This window comes from Hyperoodon ampullatus, assembly GCF_949752795.1.
Source record: "Hyperoodon ampullatus genome assembly, chromosome: 1".
NCBI classification, from domain to species: Eukaryota; Metazoa; Chordata; class Mammalia; order Artiodactyla; family Ziphiidae; genus Hyperoodon; species Hyperoodon ampullatus.
The window spans coordinates 203,026,624-203,046,666 of record NC_136914.1 but is presented as its reverse complement, the minus strand read 5'-3'; the positions used below and the strand labels follow the sequence as shown (position 1 = coordinate 203,046,666).

The window sequence follows — 20,043 nt, the reverse complement described above, 5'->3', positions numbered from 1 at the left end:
GAGCTTAAAGTCTAATGAAAGATGATAAAGTAATCATACAAATAAAACTGTAGGAAGGAAAAATACGTGATTTGGTGAAAGCTTACAATAATTAAGAACTAGGAACTAGACAAGGAGGTCCAGATAGCTGTGAGGAGGGTAAGCTTGAACTGAGATTGCCAGGATGGTTAGAAAGTTAGTAACTAGGCAAGAGGGGTGGGAAGAACATTCCAGGAAAAGGAAATGGTACAAGCAAAGCCCTTTAGCTAGGAAATGGTTGAACAAATAGGTAAGGAAGTTAGGTAAGCAGGGACAAGATGAGATTTGCATTTTAAAGATACTTTTTCCCAGGCAATGTTTTCATTTGCACAAACTCCTGGCCCAAATGTGCTAGAAACGTAGACCTGCCATAAAGAAACTTTGGGTGAATAACACATGCTCTTACGCTGAGGTCTTTCACCTCAGAATGACTGTGATGATGACCATCAAGATCCTCATTTGTTAAACATGTGCCTTCAGCTCTGGTACCGCAGTGACCAGCTCCAAGAAACGGGGCACATATGGTCACCAAACAAAAAGCACAGGTGTGAAGAAGCAGGAAGCAAGACCAACACTGCCCTGGAAAGAACACTATTTACAGTGGAAGAGGATGAATAGTAGGCCTTTTACACATACACAAAAAGTTACCTCATCTCTTTGGCGGCAGCATAAACTATGGGACTAACATCATTTTCCTTAAGAGCTTCAATGTCTTAGAGTTGCTATTCTTACTGAGCCACTGTAAAGGTCAATTTAACCAGTGTAAGAACTTTCAAAGTGCCAGCATAAAAAGAGACACTGGGCGGTAATGGTTCCCCGGGCATGGTTTTAATTTGCCAATTTATGGGGCTGGAAAACCCTGCTAGCAACTGGCAACAGCACCTTCATGCCCTTAGGAAAGCGCTGAAGTTTTAAAGTTTAAAAGTGAAAAATAGGAAAATTGAAATCCTTCACAGGATGTTAAAGCACAGATGCTAAATCTCTTGGCTGCTGGATATGAATGAGTTTGGAGCACCATCTCTGGCCTTCTCTACAGGGGAAAGGAATGGTTCCTAATGGAAACATCCATTTCTACAAATCAAATAACAAATATGTATTGATACCCTTTCCCCACGTGCCAGGCACTGTGTTGGATGCTACAGCTACCACATTGAGCAAGAGATTCTAGAGGAAAAGATCCTGCTTCTAGCAATGTAGCTGGGTAGGTAACTTTAAAGATATAATAATATTCTTTTGGGACTCCCCTGACGGTCCAGTGGTTAAGACTTCGCCTTCTGGGCTTCCCTGGTGGCGCAGTGGTTGAGAATCCGCCTGCTAATGCAGGGGACACGGGTTCGAGCCCTGGTTTGGGAGGATCCCACATGCCACGGAGCAACTGGACCCGTGAGCCACAACCACTGAGCCTGCGCGTCTGGAGCCCGTGCTCCGCAACAAGACAGGCCGCAATAGTGAGAGGCCCGCGCACCACAATGAAGAGTGGCCCCCACTTGCCACAACTAGAGAAAGCCCTCGCACAGAAACGAAGACCCAACACAGCAAAAATAAATAAATTAATTAATTAATTAATAAACTCCTACCCCCCAACATCTTCCTTAAAAAAAAAAAAAAAAAAAAAAAAGACTTCGCCTTCTAATGCAGGGGGTGCAGATTCGATCCTTGGTCGGGGAGCTAAGATCCCACATGCCTCACAGCCAAAAAACCAAAACGTAAAACAGAAGCAATATTATAACAAATTCAATAAAGAATTTATATATATATATATTCTTTTAATTACACAGCTGAGCTTGCAATAAAGCAAGGAAGAGCCCTCCGGCCAAAAATGTTGGGGGTGGGGAACTAGAAACTTCAGTGTTAAATGAGATCTGGCCTTCCCAGTTGCCATGGAAAGAAGGGCTGTTTGTTTTCTTGGGTCCACCTAAAACAGGGAATTGGAACTGAGTCCCAATATAAGGTGAAGACCCTCAAAGAGACAGAGCAGACTAGAAAAAAATTAGCCCTTTGGCACACAGTGACAATAAGAAAGGTCTGAATTGAGAGGGAAAAAGTATCTCTTCTAATAATCTGTAACCATCGGCTTTTCCGCAAGCTAATTTGAGATCTGAATTGTGCTACTTCAATAGTCTTAGAATCCCCAAGCCAAAATTTTAACACAAAAAGTAATCCCAGGATTTCCCTGGCGGTGCAGTGGTTCAGAATCCGCCTGCCAGTGCAGGGGACATGGGTTCAATCCCTGGTCTGGGAAGATTCCCACATGCCACAGAGCAACTAACCTGGTGCACCACAACTACTGAGCTTGCACTCTAGAGCCTGTGAACCACAACTACTGAGCCCTCATGCCACAACTACTGAAGCCCGTGTGCCTAGAGCCTGTGGTCCGCAACAACAGAAGCCACTGCAATGAGAAGCAAGCTCACCACAACAGAGTAGCTGAGTAGCCCCCACTCACCACAACTAGAGAAAGGCCATGAGCAGCAATGAAGACACAATGCAGCCAAAAAAAATAATAATAAGTAGTCCCAGAATGGGACATCTGGTAGAAGAAATGTAAAACTCTAAAGAGACCTACCCTCAATCAGGGCATGAAAGATGCCCACAGATAAAGCTCTGTTGAAGATGAGCTCACACAAAATATAAAAACTTATGTAAAAATAATCCATCACAAACAAGATGTGGGAAATTCAACAGATAGGTGCATAAGACTCTCCAAAAAAACTTAATAGAATGATCAGATAAACTGTAATACATGTACATGTTTCAAATGATTAAAGCCAAAAAGAAAAACATGAGAAAAGAATATACTAAAAAAGAGACAGTGACCAAATGGATTTCAGGAAAAAAATAAAACTTGTAGAAAAAATAGTTATTAAAATTAAAAACTCAACAGGTGGGTTACACAGAGATTAGACTATGTTAAAGAGAGAATTAGTGAACTGGAAAGCAGATCTGAGAAAATCACCCAGCAACTAGCTTCTACCAATTAAGAGAAAACATAAAAATGGAAAATGAGAAATAAGAAGCTCAAGAATGAAAGAGGAAAATGGAGGAGAGTCAATATTTAAAGAGATAACTAAAAAATTTCCAGAACTGATTAAAGATAGGGAATTTTCAGACAATAATAAACTCACACCTGGGCACACTGTTTGAAATTGGAGAACAACAAAGACAAAAAGATCTTAAATACATCCCAGTGGGCGAAGACTGAAAATTAACAAGTGAAATTAGAATTTAACGTAGTAATAAGCTTCACAAGGATAATAAAACAGGATAATAGGACAAAGGGCTTTACATGGGGCAGTCAGGAAAGGCCTCCCTGAGAGGGTGATGTCTGAGTTGTGCCCTGAATGATGAGAAGGAGACAGCAGGCTTGTGGGAACAGTGTTCCAGGCAGAGGGAATGTCAAGTGTATGCAAAGACACCAATGCAGGAATGAACCTGGTGTGCTCTAGTAAAAGAAAGAAGGCTAGTGTGGCTGAGTACAGTGAATCTAAGAAAGAATAATGTGAAAGGAAGAACTGAGAATTCAGAAAGAGGCCATACCTCATATGCCTTGTACAACACGCAAGCAACTTTAACTCAGAATCAGCTATGTTTGTTCTATCCTAGACAGAATCTTTAAATTCTGAAAATGCGACACTTTCAGGTCCAGATCCTTAGAAAACGATTTGTAGGTGGTCATAAAATACACTCTTAAAAGTTTTGTGGATTTACCTCTGTTTTTACAATAAGAAAGTTAAAGTCACTTTTCCCCTACTAACGGTTTTAAGGCGGTTTGAAGAGTTGCAGGAAGTAAGTATAATTGTTCAAGGGTACACATTTTTGGGGGGCACACTGGGTGGTATGCGAGATCTCAGTTCCCCAACCAGGGATCGAACCCATACCCCCTGCAGTGGAAGCACGGAGTCGTGATCACTGGAATGCCATGGAAGTCCCCAGGGTACACATCTTGAAATGTGGGAGGACATTACAGAAGAGTTGGGGATGAAGGAAAGTAAACTGAGGCAGACGGATGATTCCACAGGAGTCCTGGCCCATGGTTTCCTAGGTGTTATTCTAATCTCCCTTTCTTTGATGGTAGGGATTGTCACATTCTACTTTTGCATCCCTCTCAGTATATACTACACATGACAAATACTCCTTTAAGCTTTACTAGCTAAAGGAGCCCAGTTTCCTCCTTTCTGATAAAGGGCAAGCCCCTGCTAAGAAGTGAACCAAGATTCTGCTTTGTATGCAATCAGATACTAGGAAAGAATTTTTATGCTGTTTTGTTGAGTTCAATAATTTTCGAAAAGGACAAATAGCCTCAGCATGTTCCCCTAACCAAGCCAATAAATCCAGTCTGGTAAGATTCAGCCTCACCCTTCAGATTTGATAGTGTACTTTACCCCTTAAGGGCTCTAGGCTCCAGCTCCCTGGGCTCAGGAGCACCCAGTCTCCCATCCTCTAGCTGGAAAGTACTTTAAAGGGTAAAGCCAAAACCTGGAACTAGTGACACACTTGAGAAAAGCCTAGAACCAATGGGGGGAGCTGCTGCTTCAAGATTTGGCTGCAGTGTTGCTGCTGAAGGGGAGTCCCTGGGACCCCTGCTATAGGAGGGACTTGGTCCCTTTACTTCAACCTGTGAGGGTCCCCTGGAACAATTCTCTCTGGGGACTCCAGAAGACTGACATTCTCTAAGAATCCGAGGAAGAGCAACACAGTGAATCAGAACAAATCAGGGCATCTCACAAATGAGTGAATTTGCCCTCAAGTGGCAATGAACACATTTAGACAACAAAGGCAACAAAACTGAGATGCATTTCCCAAAGTATGGTCCATAGGCCCCAAATCACCTGGGGTATTTGTTAAGAATGTAGATTGAGGGCTTCCCTGGTGGCGCAGTGGTTGAGAGTCCACCTGCCGATGCAGGGAACACGGGTTTGTGCCCCGGTCTGGGAAGATCCCACATGCCGCGGAGCGGCTAGGCCCGTGAGCCATGGCCGCTAAGCCTGCGCGTCCGGAGCCTGTGCTCCACAACGGGAGAGGCCACAACAGTGAGAGGCCCGCGTACCGCAAAAAAAAAAAAAAAGAATGTAGATTGAGAACCTCTGGGGGCAGAGACTGAAGAATTGCAATTTAATACATACTCCCCTGGTTATGCTCACATATATTCAAATTTGAGAACCACTGCCCTAGATTTATAACAAACATACAATATAGGGAGGATGGGAGGGAGATGCAAAAGGAAGGAGATATGGGGATATACGTATATGTATAGCTGATTCACTTTGTTATAAAGCAGAAACTAACATACCATTGTAAAGCAATTATACTCCAATAAAGATGTTAAAAATATACAATATACACAGTTCTTGCCCTCCAGAAGTGGAATAGTCTTATATTCTATTTCTATAATCTTGAACACATCCCAACAGTTACCCTCAAGAACTGCCACTTAGAATCAAGGCACATAAAATTATTTATACTCTCTCTGCCTCATTCCATAAAAAAATACAAATAACAGATCATAAACTTAAATTTTAAAAAATGTGACACGTTAGTTATGTACGCTCCTATCCATACCAGTACTGCTACAGCCAAAGCTGCACTGCAACTGGATCCTCATTAAATAGCCCCCAAACAGAGCCGCCGGCAAAGAAATTAAAACCCATTTCCTGTGTTGCTATTAGGAACCTGAGTAACAAACTCAGAAAAAGCCACTTGATCGTGGTAGGAAAATCCCAGAGCAAAGATCGGAAGTTGCAACATATCCCATGGTTTTATTAAAGGCTACTTGTCGACGTCCCAGTGCATGCAGGCCTGCGGAACCTGGCTGGCTGCAGCAGCTCAGGACATTGGGTTAACCTGCCACTCTTTCACCCCTGGACACTTACAAGGAAAAACAGTTCTACCTTGAGGTACCGCGGCAATCCCTCATCACTGACTTCTTCTGCCACAGAATAAATGCACTGAGAAGTATGGCATCTTCAGCAAGGGATGGTGCAGGGAGCCAAGGGATATAAAATAGCAGTAGCATGCAACAGAGCAGGTGGCACTCAAGCAGAGCGGGAGGGCAATTCTGCTATTTTGTCTCCACAGTTGGTCATGAGGGCAAGTCCCTCCCTTTGCGTTAGCTTTATCACTGATCCACCTGCTTGAGGGCAGGGATTGCAAACTGCTGGCCCGTGGGCCACAATGGGCCCACTCATGAGTTCTATGCCCACACGGTACCTTTTAAAAATTTTTTTTACAACTTTAAAAAAAAATAGAATTAACTGTCAACATCTTAAAGTGAGAAGGATTCATAGAGAAATTCAGATTTCCAGCTTCTGAAAATCCAGGGCCCACATTCCCTCGGGGCCCTATTAGGCAGGGCCACAGACGCGTATGTGCTCTGGCTCCACCGCAGCCTCCCTGAAATCCCTCCTGGCCAGTAACCCCATCCGCTTGACTCAGATGTGTCACTGCCTGGCCCCTGTGGGCATCTGATTAGCTCCTCCTGCTCTCAAGTTCAGTAATACTCTGTTCATCCCCTCATCCTGAGGTTAAGGCCTACTGCAGAGGGCCAAATATAAATGGCAGACATCTGAACTCTCTACACTGAGGCTCCAGCAACATCTTACACACGCCATATAAAATAGGTACCTAGACAAAAAGGAGGGCCCCTCTTCACTGGATGAGGAGAATACCTCTAGCAAATCAGGAAAACCTACGGCCACCACACTCAGGAAATGCGACAGAGAACCAAGTTCTGCCCAGTGCCTGTGTTTATCGAGCATTTGGCTAGGCATTTTTACCCGTTATGTATTCCTCTCTTTTTACAGGAAACCAGGAAACTGAGGTTCAGAGTGATTACCCAGTTGGAACATGTTTTCTGGATCTAAAGCCCGAATTTTAGTGGAAAGAACAGGATGCTTAGGGGTTATCCTAACTTTCATGATAGATGCTGACAGGCACAAAAATGACAGATAAGATATGGACTTTGCCTTTGAGGAACTCTGTAATTACTAAACTGTTAGGTTAAAAAAAAAAAAGTTTATGTCTCAGTTCTTGTTGCAGAAAACCTTCCTGAAATATTCAGGTTCATTCTGTGCCTTAATTAATAAGTATAGTCTAATCAACAGAATTCATTTTCTTTTTTAAACAATTTATAATGTGGCAAAGCCTCAGGGTCATAATTTGGAGCAATGATGGTATATACACAACACACACATATATCTAATCAATTTATATAATACATTTATTATAAATTTATTTATTTATATAGGACTCTCAAGCTTTTCAAACTTCAACAGCCAGCCTCACATTTGAGCCTGCCAGCCAGCACCCTACAAGAGATCAGAAGTGCTACCACCCTCATCTTACGGATAAGAAACTGACACTTAGCCTAAGGCTGTAGATGACAGAATCAGGACTGTCAAAACCCTGGTCTTCTGACTTTTGGTTCAGTATTCTTTCTATGACTGGGTTCCAGCTCATCAAAGTCTTTGTTATATCCTGAAAATGGCTCTTGATCAAATAAAATAATCACTTCTTTGCCTAGAAAGAGGTACAGTTTTCAAAGGGATCTGAAATATTGAAGGTACAGGTTAAGTTGCTGCTGTTGTGCTTTAAAAGAGATTCACCATAGTTTCACTGGACGGTGAAGAACACATGGGGTGTCTCAGAGACCTTCCTCACTTTAAGCAAAGTTCTAAATTTAACCTCGTTTTTTTCTCAGCAGTTCCATCCCACTGCAGCAGGCTTTTGTTGGGAGCAAAAGAAATAATAACAGGACTTGTCTTGTGTGCTTGCCTGTCTAGAGACTAGTACCAGAGATTTATTGCCAGTAAAAAGTTCCACGCTGTTCAAGGAAACCATTTGCTTCTACCTCAACAAAGGGTTACATTAAAAATGGTCTCCCTGAGAACAGACACAAGATTTAAAAACATCTTCGGATCCAGACGCTCTCTCCAAAAGACTTGAATAACTTTAAAGAACCTTCTGAATTTTAAGACCTTACACCTTAGAATTAAAAGAGACGCCATATGATTTAGAAGAGGGGGAATTTAGTATCCCCCTTTTCTATATGTTATCGGAAATAGATTACAATAAACCCAGGCCACAGCAACAGGGACTGGGCTTGGAATATGGCCTGTTACTAAAATAACTGTAGCCTAATTGTTCTTTAAGCTGTATAAAGTTATTTGAGCACTTCTGAGATCCTACCTTCTGGGGGGTGGTTATCCAGATTTTTCAGAGCAAGAGATAAAATGTCAGTTCCAGAAGGGCTTGAACTTATCTACTGGCCATAAAAAATTAACTTTATACCTGTCCTTGACAAGGCATAGTTCCTGCTGATTAGGGGCAACCAAGATGTTAAGATTCTAAATCTCTGGACAAAAAGTACCTATTGCTTAGAAAGCAGCAGGGAAAAGTACGCCCATTTCCCCTTTATTAAAACATGTCAGTCCACCCTTCCTGAGGCCTGTGGCTTGTGACTGCCTCCTGAGCAGAGTGCCATGCACTAGGCAGCGGTAGTTTTCAGCCCAGAGTGTCTCCACCCTGGCACAACAGTTGGCCCTTGGTATCCATAGTGTCAATCCCAGGCCGGCTGAATCACAGATGCGGAACCCACAGATGCAGGAGGACCAAGTGGACTTAGTCATTTTACGTAAGAGACTTGAACATCCTTGGATTTTGCTATCCATGGAGCTTGTAGAACCAAACCCCTGTGAATACTGAGGGACAACTGTATTGACATTTGGAGCCAGATAATTCTTTGTCATGGGGACTGTCCTGTGCTTTGTAGGATGTTTAGCAGCATCCCTGGCCTCTACTCACTAGATGCCAGTAGCAATACCCCACCCAAGCCCCTAGATGTGACAACCAACAATGTCCAAACATTGTCAAATGTCCCTTGGGGAGGGAGGCAAAATTGCCTCCAGTTTCGAACCACCATTCCAGCCAAACTGAACCACACAACTTAGCGCAGAATTGTGTTCCACCCAGTCTTGTCACCTGATTGTCCCCTGGGCTCCCCAACCACTCTGTAAATTCCCTGAGACAAGGATGAAGTCAATCTCATAAATGAACCTACCCTAGCAAAGGATCAGACACGCAGAAACCTTCAGAAAGTACTAATCCTGGTGACCGACGGTCAAGTAACCCCAAAGGCTAGTCCTCCTGCACGCTCCTTGTGACTCTTCGCTACGCCGTACAAGCAGCAACATGAAGGGATCCTCCAAGAGTTAGGCCAGGGCTGTGGCGATGTGATTTCACATGATGACTGCGGGACCTACCAAAGGCTCTCTGGCCATGATAGGTTTACAGTAACCCAGCACAGTCTGAGCCTGGCCCATCAACCCGGAACTTTACTCCTGAGGCAGGGGAGTGACTGCACATTCTATTTTTGTTGGCAGCCGGTCCGAGCCTATCCTGGGCCTCCCCACCACACTCCAGAGCCACACCCCGAGGAGTGGGAGGTCACAGGTATTCACACCACTGCCTGGGGGTAACCAGGGATTTCTAAATCCTTGAAGAAAACCACAGCATAGGCTGGGCAGTATTTGAAACCAAGAATGAGACCATGAAGAAATGGACAAATTCTTAGAAATGCACAACCTTCCAAGACTGAACCAGGAAGAAACAGAAAATATGAACAGACCAATCACAAGCAATGAAATTAAAACTGTGATTAAAAGTCTTCCAGGGGCTTCCCTGGTGGCGCAGTGGTTGAGAGTCTGCCTGCCAATGCAGGGGACACGGGTTCAAGCCCTGGTCTGGGAAGATCCCACATGCCGCGAAGCAACTAGGCCCATGAGCCACAATTACTGAGCCTGCGCGTCTGGAGCCTGTGCTCCGCAACAAGAGAGGCCGCGATAGCGAGAGGCCCGCGCACTGCGATGAAGAGTGGCCCCCACTTGCCGCAACTAGAGAAAGCCCTCGCACAGAAACGAAGACCCAGCACAGCCATAAATAAATTAAAAAAAAAAAAAAAAAAAAAAAGTCTTCCAACAAACAAAAGCCCAGGACCAGATGGCTTCGCAGGTGAATTCTATCAAACATTTAGAGAAGAGCTAACACCTACCCTTCTCAAACTCTTCCAAAATATAGCAGAGGGAGGAACACTCCCAAACTCATTCTATGAGGCCACCAGCACCCTGATACCAAAACGAGACAAAGATGTCACAAAGAAAGAAAACTACAGGCCTGGGCTTCCCTGGTGGCGCAGTGGTTGAGAGTCCGCCTGCCGATACAGGGGACGCGGGTTTGTGTCCCTGTCTGGGAAGATCCCACATGCCGCGGAGCGGCTGGGCCCATGAGCCATGGCCGCTGAGCCTGCGCATCCGGAGCCTGTGCTCCACAACGGGAGAGGCCACAACAGTGAGAAGCCCACGTACTGCAAAACAAACAAACAAACAAAAAGAAAACTACAGGCCAATATCACTGATGAACATAGATGCAAAAATCCTCAACAAAATACTAGCAAACAGAATCCAACAGCACATTAAAAGGATCATACACTATGATCAAGTGGGGTTTATCCCAGGAATGCAAGGATTCTTCAATATACACAAATCAATCAATGTGATAACACCATATTAACAAATTGAAGGAGAAAAACCATATGATCATCTCAATAGATACAGAGAAAGCTTTCAACAAAATTCAACACCCATTTATGATAAAAACCCTCCAAAAAGCAGGCATAGAGGGAACTTACCTCAACATAATAAAGGCCATACATGACAAACCCACAGCCAACAACATCCTCAATGGTGAAATGGTGAAACCATTTCCACTAAGATCAGGAACAAGACAAGGTTGCCCACTCTCACCACAATTATTCAACATAGTTTTGGAAGTTTTAGTCACAGCAATCAGAGAAGAAAAAGAAATAAAAGGAATCCAAATCAGAAAAGAAGAAGTAAAGCTGTCACTATTTGCAGATGACATGATACTATACATAGAGAATCCTAAAGATGTTACCAGAAAACTACTAGAGCTAATCAATGAATTTGGTAAAGTAGCAGGATACAAAATTAATGCACAGAAACCTCTTGCATTCCTATACACTAATGATGAAAAATCTGAAAGTGAAATTAAGAAAACACTCCCACTTACCATTGCAACAAAAAGAATAAAATACCTAGGAATAAACCTACCTAAGGAGACAAACAACCTGTATGCAGAAGATTATAAGACACTGATGAAAGAAATTAAAGATGATACAAACAGATAGAGAGATACACCATGTTCTTGGATTGGAAGAATCAACATTGTGAAAATGACTATACTACCCAAAGCAACCTACAGATTCAATGCAATCCCTATCAAACTACCACTGGCATTTTTCACAGAACTAGAACAAAAAATTTCACAATTTGTATGGAAACACGAAAGACCCTGAATAGCCAAAGCAATCTTGAGAAAGAAAAACGGAGCTGGAGGAATCAGGCTCCTGGACTTCAGACTATACTACAAAGCTACAGTAATCAAGACAGTATGGCACTGGAACAAAAACAGAAATATAGAGCAATGGAACAGGATAGAAAGCCCAGAGATAAACCCACGCGCATATGGTCACCTTACCTTTGATAAAGGAAGCAAGACTATACAATGGAGAAAAGACAGCCTCTTCAATAAGTGGTGCTGGGAAAACTGGAAAGCTACATGTCAAAGAATGAAATTAGAACACTCCCTAACACCATACAACAAAAATAAACTCAAAATGGATTAAAGACCTAAATGTAAGGCCAGACACTATCAAACTTTTAGAGGAAAACATAGGCAGAACACTCTATGACATAAATCACAGCAAGATCCTTTTTGACCCACCTCCTAGAGAAATGGAAATAAAAACAAAAATAAACAAATGGGACCTAATGAAATTTAAAAGCTTTTGCACAGGAAAGGAAACCATAAACAAGACGAAAAGGCAACCCTCAGAATGGGAGAAAATATTTGCAAATGAAGCAACGGACAAAGGATTAATCTCCAAAATTTACGAGCAGCTCATGCAGCTCAATATCAAAAAAGACAAACAACCCAATCAAAAAATGGGCAGAAGACCTAAAGAGACATTTCTCCAAAGAAGATATACAGATTGCCAACAAACACATGAAAGAACGCTCAACATCATTAATCATTAGAGAAATGCAAATCAAAACTACAATGAGATATCATCTCACAACGGTCAGAATGGCCATCATCAAAAAATCTACAAACAATAAATGCTGGAGAGGGTGTGGAGAAAAGGGAACCCTCTTGCACTGTTGGTGGGAATGTAAATTGATACAGCCACTATGGAGAACAGTATGGAGGTTCCTTAAAAAACTAAAAACAGAACTACCATACGACCCAGCAATCCCACTACTGGGCATATACCCTGAGAAAACCATAATTCAAAAAGAGACACGTACCACAATGTTCATTGTAGCTCTATTTACAATAGCCAGGACATGGAAGCAACCTAAGTGTCCATCAACAGATGAATGGATAAAGAAGATGTGGCACATATATACAATGGAATATTACTCAGCCATAAAAAGAAACGAAATTGAGTTATCTGTAGTGAGGTGGATGGACCTAGAGTCTGTCATACAGAGTGAAGTAAGTCAGAAAGAGAAAAATACCGTATGCTAACACATATATATGGAATCTAAAAAACAACAACAAAAAATGGTCATGAAGAACCTAGGGGCAAGACGGGAATAAAGACGCAGACCTACTAGAGAATGGACTTGAGATACGGGCAGGGGGAAGGGTAAGCTGGGATAAAGTGAGAGAGTGGCATGGACATACATACACTACCAAACGTAAAATAGATAGCTAGTGGGAAGCAGCCGCATAGCACGGGGAGATCAGCTCGGTGCTTTGTGACCACCTAGAGGGGTGGGATAGGGAGGGTGGGTGGGTGGGAGGCAGGGAGACGCAGGAGAGAAGAGATATGGGGATATATGTATATGTATAACTGATTCACTTTGTTATAAAGCAGAAACTAACACACCATTGTAAAGCAATTATACTCCAATAAAGATGTTAAAAAAAAAATGAGACCATGTGTCACAGTTCAGTGGAAGCTCCTGAGAGCATGTATGTTAAGCAAGAGAGCCAAACAATAAAGAATATTCTGTCCCCCTTCATGCAATGCCCAAAGGAACCAATGTCTTCTGTGAGACACAGTCCCAGCAAAACATACGCCACTTGCAGGAAAGTAAGTCACTGTGTCACACTCTGGCCGTCTGTTCTCAAAGCCTGTCTCCCTCTCTACTGAGATGTATATAGCTTTCTGCCACTGCCCCTCCTCTCTCTTTCAGTTAAAAGAACAAGACAGGTCAAGCAAGTCACCTAGGACTGAATCACCATTTTTAGCAACAGATGCCTCTTGTGAGGTCCACGTTCAAGTCCAGTTGAGCCCTGCCCACAGCAGCAATGGCTACAGGGGGGGCAGAGAAATGGCTAAACCACGTCAAATGCAGGGCTGTTTCAACTCACTGCTGCTACAAATTAGCAACAAATAGAGTCAAGAAGTGACAGGGAGGAACTGGTATCCAGCTGCTGGGTAGTGAGGGCAGGGGAAGGAATTTTATAGCACAGTTTTCGGGGGTTTTTTCCTCCAAGTAGTCCCAAATTATTGTTTTCCTGGACTAAAATTTACCTCTTCAAGGAAAAGGGGTGGGAGGGGGTGGATCAAACTCATGGGATATTACTGGAGGAAGTGAATGTTTTCTTTGGCTCCATCCTGGATAAAAGTTTCAAAATCAGCAGATACAGTCTTCTTTTCCACCAAGTTACTGTCCAGTTCACTGGTTTCTCTTTGCTTTGATAACAAGAATGTGATGAAAAACAAGCACATTCCTCTAAAAAAGCAGCTTCTTGCAACAGAGATGGTTGGGGGGTTGGGGGGTGTTTAAAAAGTCACCTGAAAGGGCTTGGACAAGAACCATCCTTTCTGTTAGGTGACTGTAGGGAACTGAGGTGTTCTATGGAGCTGTCGCTTGTAGTTTTCACTGATTGTTACAAATCAGTTCCAAAAAGAATTTTAGCTTCCACCTCTGGTAGTACAAACAAGTGTTACTTGGTGTTTGCTGCATTTATATACAGCCAGTTCCCTTCCAGCAGGGTCTTGCTTACTTCGTCCTGAACCTGGTAGAGAGGCTAATTAAAATTAGCACACACAGGAGGGTAATGGTGACTGGGACACTCAGTCCCGTGCAGAGAACAGGGCCGCAGGGAGAAGGTCTGGCAGCAGGTTTGGTGCGGGAACCGTACCAGCGATGTGCAACAGCAGGACAGCACTGAGGAGACGTGGCCTCCAGAGCTACCGCTGCCACACGTTAGCTCTGTGATCTCGAATAAATAACTTCTTGAGTTTCCGCTGCCTCACAGGTGAAAGGAGATAAGACCTCCTACCTGATGGGTGGCTGTTGTGACAAAATAATCAAAGTATCATGTCAACATTGGCTGATATTCAGCAGTGTAGGGGTTAAACTGGAAGTTGGCAAATTCCGTCTACCCTCTCCCTGGGCATGGCTCCTGCGCTTGCAGCTCCAGGCCGCCTTCCCTGTGTCCAGGGAGTAACTGGGGTTCAACACTCTGGCTGCCCTGTCACATTCAGCACCAGGCCAAGCGGGGGCCTTTTCAAGAATACCAACAGCCCCCTGTGCCTCTACCCATACATTCCAACCTGGACAAGGGCACACTGCCTGAGCGGGCCCCAGACCCACCCCAGTTTCACTGGGGACTACTCATTTCAGTATCAGGGATCATCTCATTTCATCAGTGAGGGCAATTTGGGGGATAATTTTCCGACAGAGAAAGGCAACGTTTGAGGTACAGGATATAAATTCCTGTCTTGACGGATCTAGCCTGCATTCCAGCAACTAGAACTTTCCATCAACTGGTCCTTCCACATACCTACAGTGCAACAACTGAGACCACTGGACTGTGGAAAGGACCCCCTGCAAAAGCCACCTTTCCACACCTCTGAACTGTACCACTCCATTCCTACTGTCACTCGCCCACCGCCACCTGCCTAACGTTCCATCACCTGCGTGCTTGTTCTACGCCACCTGCCTGACTGTGAGGGCACGGATAGAGTTTCTATTGATACCTCTTTGTATCCACAACATGCTTTGAGTAGAACACGTGCTCAGTACTTTTCAGATATAGATGTTGGTCATAAGAATCCTTCAGCATTATAAAATCAATACCTTCTGAATTAAACATGAAATAGAATTCATTCAAATCAGCAGACCAAGAACATTCTGTTGCAATCTTGTTCTCTGAAAATCAGTGATCCATCTGTGAGGTATACAGGATGGATTCCCTCTTAACCAGAAAACTCATTTTCTGATCTTGCCAGATAATGAAGGGATGGCATGCTCAACTGTGTGTTGTATCTAAAATCTGGCACGTGGTGCCATAGCCCGAAAGTTCAGTAGCTGACTCTCTTCCAAACTTCAGCCCCGTTAAGCACAAAAAGACTGTTCTCTAGACAACACTGTAGCTTCCACGGGGCTGTCTTAACTGTCCCTTGACTGGAAGAACTAATACAGCCTTGAGGCCTATCTGCCCTTCACAGACACTGAATTCATGCCACACTCATTATTAGATTGAAGGTCCCTCATGCCTCCCTCTTTCTCAGTGTCATAAAGGACACCAATACTAGATGAACCGAGGTCCTTGTTTTGTCTCAGGCATACTTAATACCAAGACTCACAGATGAGTTTCCCTTCTCATCTGCAGGAGAAAACAAAAACAACACTCCCAACCTGATCTGTCTGGAATGCTCTTTCCCCAGCTCGTATGTCTGGTAAACTCCTCCTCATCCTTTGAGACTCAGATCAGATATCACCTTCTCTGGAAAGCCTTCCGTGCCCACCCCCCCCCCAAAACCTGATTTAGATGCTTTCCCACCCTCTGCTGTCCTAGTCCCTGGGGATCCTCTGTTTCGGGCTTTAGCACATTGTCATGTAATTATTTCCCAGCTACTAAAGTGCAGGTGGGGGTGGGGTTTGCTCAGAGTGGGGCCAGACACCGCCGGGGTCCGGGCCACCTGGGGAACGGGCCACCTGGGGAACGGAACAGAAATGCAGATTCCTGGGCCCTGGGCCCACACCTACTGAATCTACATTTTAATAAGCCCCACCCCCAGGTGATTTTTATGCATTTTGAGAACTACTGCTTTAGAGTATGAGCTCCTTGGAAGTAAGGATTGTGCTTTATTTAGCCTTTGTGCCGAGTTCGCATTCATTAAGTGCAGAGGCATTATTCAGTAGATGCTGCATGCATGAGAATCTTCCACAGAGTAAAATGTAAAAGGGCACTCAGAGACAAATGTCTCATCTGGTACCTGGGCCACCTAGAAACAACCTTCAGAAAATATGCCCCAACTGGAACAACGCATTAATCCAACTCCACTTTCACAGACACTGATAGGTAGTGAGAAAAACACCAGGCTTTCAAATTAAAAGACCTGGGTTCAAAACAAACAAACAAACAGAACTTCGATTACCATTTCCCTGGCTAGCTGAGCAACTCTGGACAAGTAGCTTACCTACTGTAAGCCTCAGCATGCACTTCTGTAGAAACAGAATCACAGTACCACGTAAGACAGGGGTGTTACGTGGATTAAGAGGGAAATAATATATGAAAGCACATATATATATTATGTATGATAAAGACTAACAGCATATATGTCTTGTGTCATTTTCTTAAAAACAAAATTATCACCAAGTAATCTTTAGAAGGCTGGCTTTTACATAGCTCCAATAAAAAACAGTTACACTGTCAGACACAGAAATGCTAGAAATATACAAAATTATGTCACCAAAAATACTCAGGGTTTTCATAGGCAAAGTTTGAATCACAGAAGCCTAAGGCAGAAAGGGCCTCAAGAGGTCCTCTAGTTCGGCCCTCATTCAGGAACCCGTTCAGAAACAAGAACAAAGATTCACCTGCTGTGGATCCTCTGAGATGCTCCCCACAACCAACCCAGTTCTTCACTCCACCTACCTCTGCATCCTTTCACTTAACTGAGCAGAGGTTACTGGACAGGAGCAAGATTGATAGTAAATTACACTGGTACAGTAAGCAGTGGCCTCCCAAGTCTCAGTCAATGCACAATGACCAAATCCCAGGGCAAGAGCTCCTGCCCACTATATCCTTCACCTCTGTAAAGGAACCAGTCCTCTAGCTTCTTGTTTCCTTACGTTTTTGCTAAATGTCTATTCTCAGTCAGCCAAGGTGCTAGTGTTTTAAATATTCTTTTGTGAAATCTTCCCAATGACTCTTCCAGTAGGTTGTATTGTTTCCATTTCAAAGATGAGGCTCAGAGCAGTTAAGCAGCCTCTGAGACCCAGGTGGGGAGCCAGGATATAGACTTGGGTCTTTCTGGTTCCCCAGCCCTGCTCTTTCCACTGTATCAGGCAGTTTCCAGCCGCTATTCCCCCGCCTGCTGACATAACATGGGATGCTTCATCCATCCTATTTCCAACGCTGCTCAAAATCCTTGCCAGGGCTTACCCTGCCCATGGGTTAAAAGGACAGCCTTTCTTGAGGGACAGAGGAGGTGCTCAAAAAGGGCCCCCAACGCTCGGCTGCATCAAAGGAACTCTGAAGATTAACAAGAGCAGTAATGGAACGTGCGGAGCTTTTCAGAAAAGCTTACTTTTAAAAGAATTTCAGGCAACCCAAGGGAGACTCTAGCACTTTTCTAAGAGTGAGGTTAAACCAGCAGTCCCTAGCAGTGACTTTCTTTTCTAAGGCTTCTGGTTTGATCACATCTGTGGCTTTTCCTCCCCCTGGAACAGGCAGTAGAGGGTGTGTGTCTGTCCCCACCCCCTCTTACAGCCGCCACTGGTTACAGTTACACATTCCGATACAGACGTGCCTCTCAGACCAAAGAGGGGGCAGGGGTGGCCAGCTCTCAGAAGCCCTGGAACAAATAGTTGGCAACAGCTGTGTTCTCAGAAGACCGCAGTTGGTCGCTCGCTACTGTTTTCTCATTCCACGCCAGGTTATCGGCTATAATTCAGTGCCCCTACTTCAAACAGCCGCGCGCAAAGCAATCGAGTCTCTGCCCCAGGGGTCTGCTGGCTTTGAAAAATCGGTCAGGAAGGCCAAAATGTGGTCAGTGCCACCCCCACCCCTCTGAGGCATTCAGGCCATCCCTCAGTCACGCAGCCCTGACCACACGCTGAGGAGGAGAAAGCCTCCGGGCGCCCTACCCTGTAAAAGAAGGCCCCGACCCCAACTCAGAATCTCTTCAGAACCAGGGGACTGTGAAGGACTCTCTGCTAACTAGCCAAATCAAAATGGAGAAGGAATAAAAGGGGTTTTGATCAAGAATCCCGCCCTGCCTCTCCCCCTCCCCAGCCTCGCTCAACTGTTTCCTCCCTAAGGCTTTGGTAACGGTTTTATGGTGCTAATGGAAAATCAGAACGGAGGGCCCCAGAGAGACCTCGGGGAGGTAGGGGGTTAAGAACACGGTGGCTCTGGGAATAAGGAGCAACTAGCAGGCAGGAAAGGAAGACTGGAAAATTCTGTGGGAGCTGGCCTGTTTTAACTGCGAGACATTTTCTAAAAGGTTCCCTCCGCCCAAAGCAGCAGGATGATAAACTCCCACCCTTCTTCCCTTCCCGAACCCGATCCACGGACCACCCGTTCCATTACCTGTCTAAGACCCAAAAGGAAAGGCATCCTGCAAGAGCATCGTCCACACTAACGTTGGGAAAAAAGGGCTTTTTAAAAGTTAAGGTCTTGGAATGAGCATTTTCCCTGGTGGGCCTGGTACTCAGCGGTCCCGGTTAACCGGCCTTCCTTAGCAAAGAAGAGAAAGTAAACAGACTCCTGGGACCAAGCAGGCACTCTGCCTCCTGCTCTCCTCACTGCTTCCCCCCACCAGCCTCCCACCCCCCCCCGCCTGGCTCCGACCCACCCCCACTTTCTCGTGACATATCTCAGACGCAGCAAAGCTGAAGCTGTCTGCCAAGGGGGAAATGACATCAGTTCAGGCACGGCAGAAAAAACTCCAGACAGCTGCTGCTGTGGAATACTGAGAAGGATGTGCTGCAAACCTACGAAGGCCTGCCCTGGACCCACCTAGGGCTGGAGCCCAAGCAGGAGGAGGATGGGGGCTGCTGCCCGCTGCCCGCTCCCATCGGCTCTGAGCAGGCTGGGCTGTACATAAATCAAGGCTCTAAGGCTGAAAAGAGCTACACTTCTCCGAATAACGACTGGATTCTAATAGCTCCCAAGGTATTGTTTCTCCTCCTTGGGAAAGAAAAGGAGGCCAGGGGCTGTCAGTTTCACAGAAATTTTTCCTCCCCCCACCCCTGCCAGAGCTGGTGCTCAATAAAAGTGCACTCTGGCCTGGTTGTTTCAACTTTCTCTAGGGATGGATGCAATTCACAGAGACAGGTTGGAGAGGCACCCCTCCCCCAGCGAAGGCAGGACCTGCTACCTTGGGCTCTGACCTCTCAAGCTCTCGCTTGGACAGGAGAGTTTATATTTCATAAACAAATTGCGTGTACAGGTGCCAACATCCTTCCTCACTTGTCTTACAAAAGGTACAACAAGTCCCACTGCAGCCTCCAAGTTGCCAGTGAAGCAGATCATCTATATTTAAACCAACTCTTGCTTCTGAAAAGTTCACCACCTTAGGTTTGTCAGGCTTTCTTCTCTAAGCTCAGTTTATGGAGAAAATGGCTCTCTATAAGGTTGGCGTCCTCATCTGACTTCTCCTAGTCAGTGGTGTAAGCCAACTCTCATCTGGCCACTGTTCCCTCAACAGCAGGTCACAGTCGCTCCCTCCAGCCCTGAATCCTCTACCAAAGACAACACTAGCAAAGGTCTGTGTTTGGATTTGGACTTGCAGAAATGACTCTCAAGGAGAACAATCTTCAGAGGAACTTTATCAACCCAAAGTTACTTTCTAATTATTATATTTCTGTCACTCAAAGCAAGTATATCTCATCTTTCTTTTTACTTTCTGCAACAATTTTCTTTCAGTGATACTTATCAAAGGCCCCCGTGGGACTGGCACTGTGCTGAGCAGACCCA

The 20,043-nt window shown here is 44.6% G+C and overlaps 1 protein-coding gene across 3 annotated transcripts in view; it reads right to left on the bottom strand.

Annotated features, from left to right (window-relative positions):
- The window catches only part of WBP1L (WW domain binding protein 1 like), a gene marked incomplete at both ends in the record, with an annotated part of 56,950 nt that overhangs the window by 14,641 nt on the left and 22,266 nt on the right, over positions 1–20,043 (bottom strand). The window contains one exon of one of the 3 annotated variants that reach the window (XM_079704018.1): positions 18,655–18,681. The exons of the other annotated variants lie outside the window; for them this stretch is intronic. Within the exon in view, the coding sequence (XP_079560144.1) occupies positions 18,655–18,681 (27 nt within the window). Of the gene's footprint in view, positions 1–18,654; positions 18,682–20,043 lie in introns of those variants that run through there. 3 annotated transcript variants of the gene reach the window in all.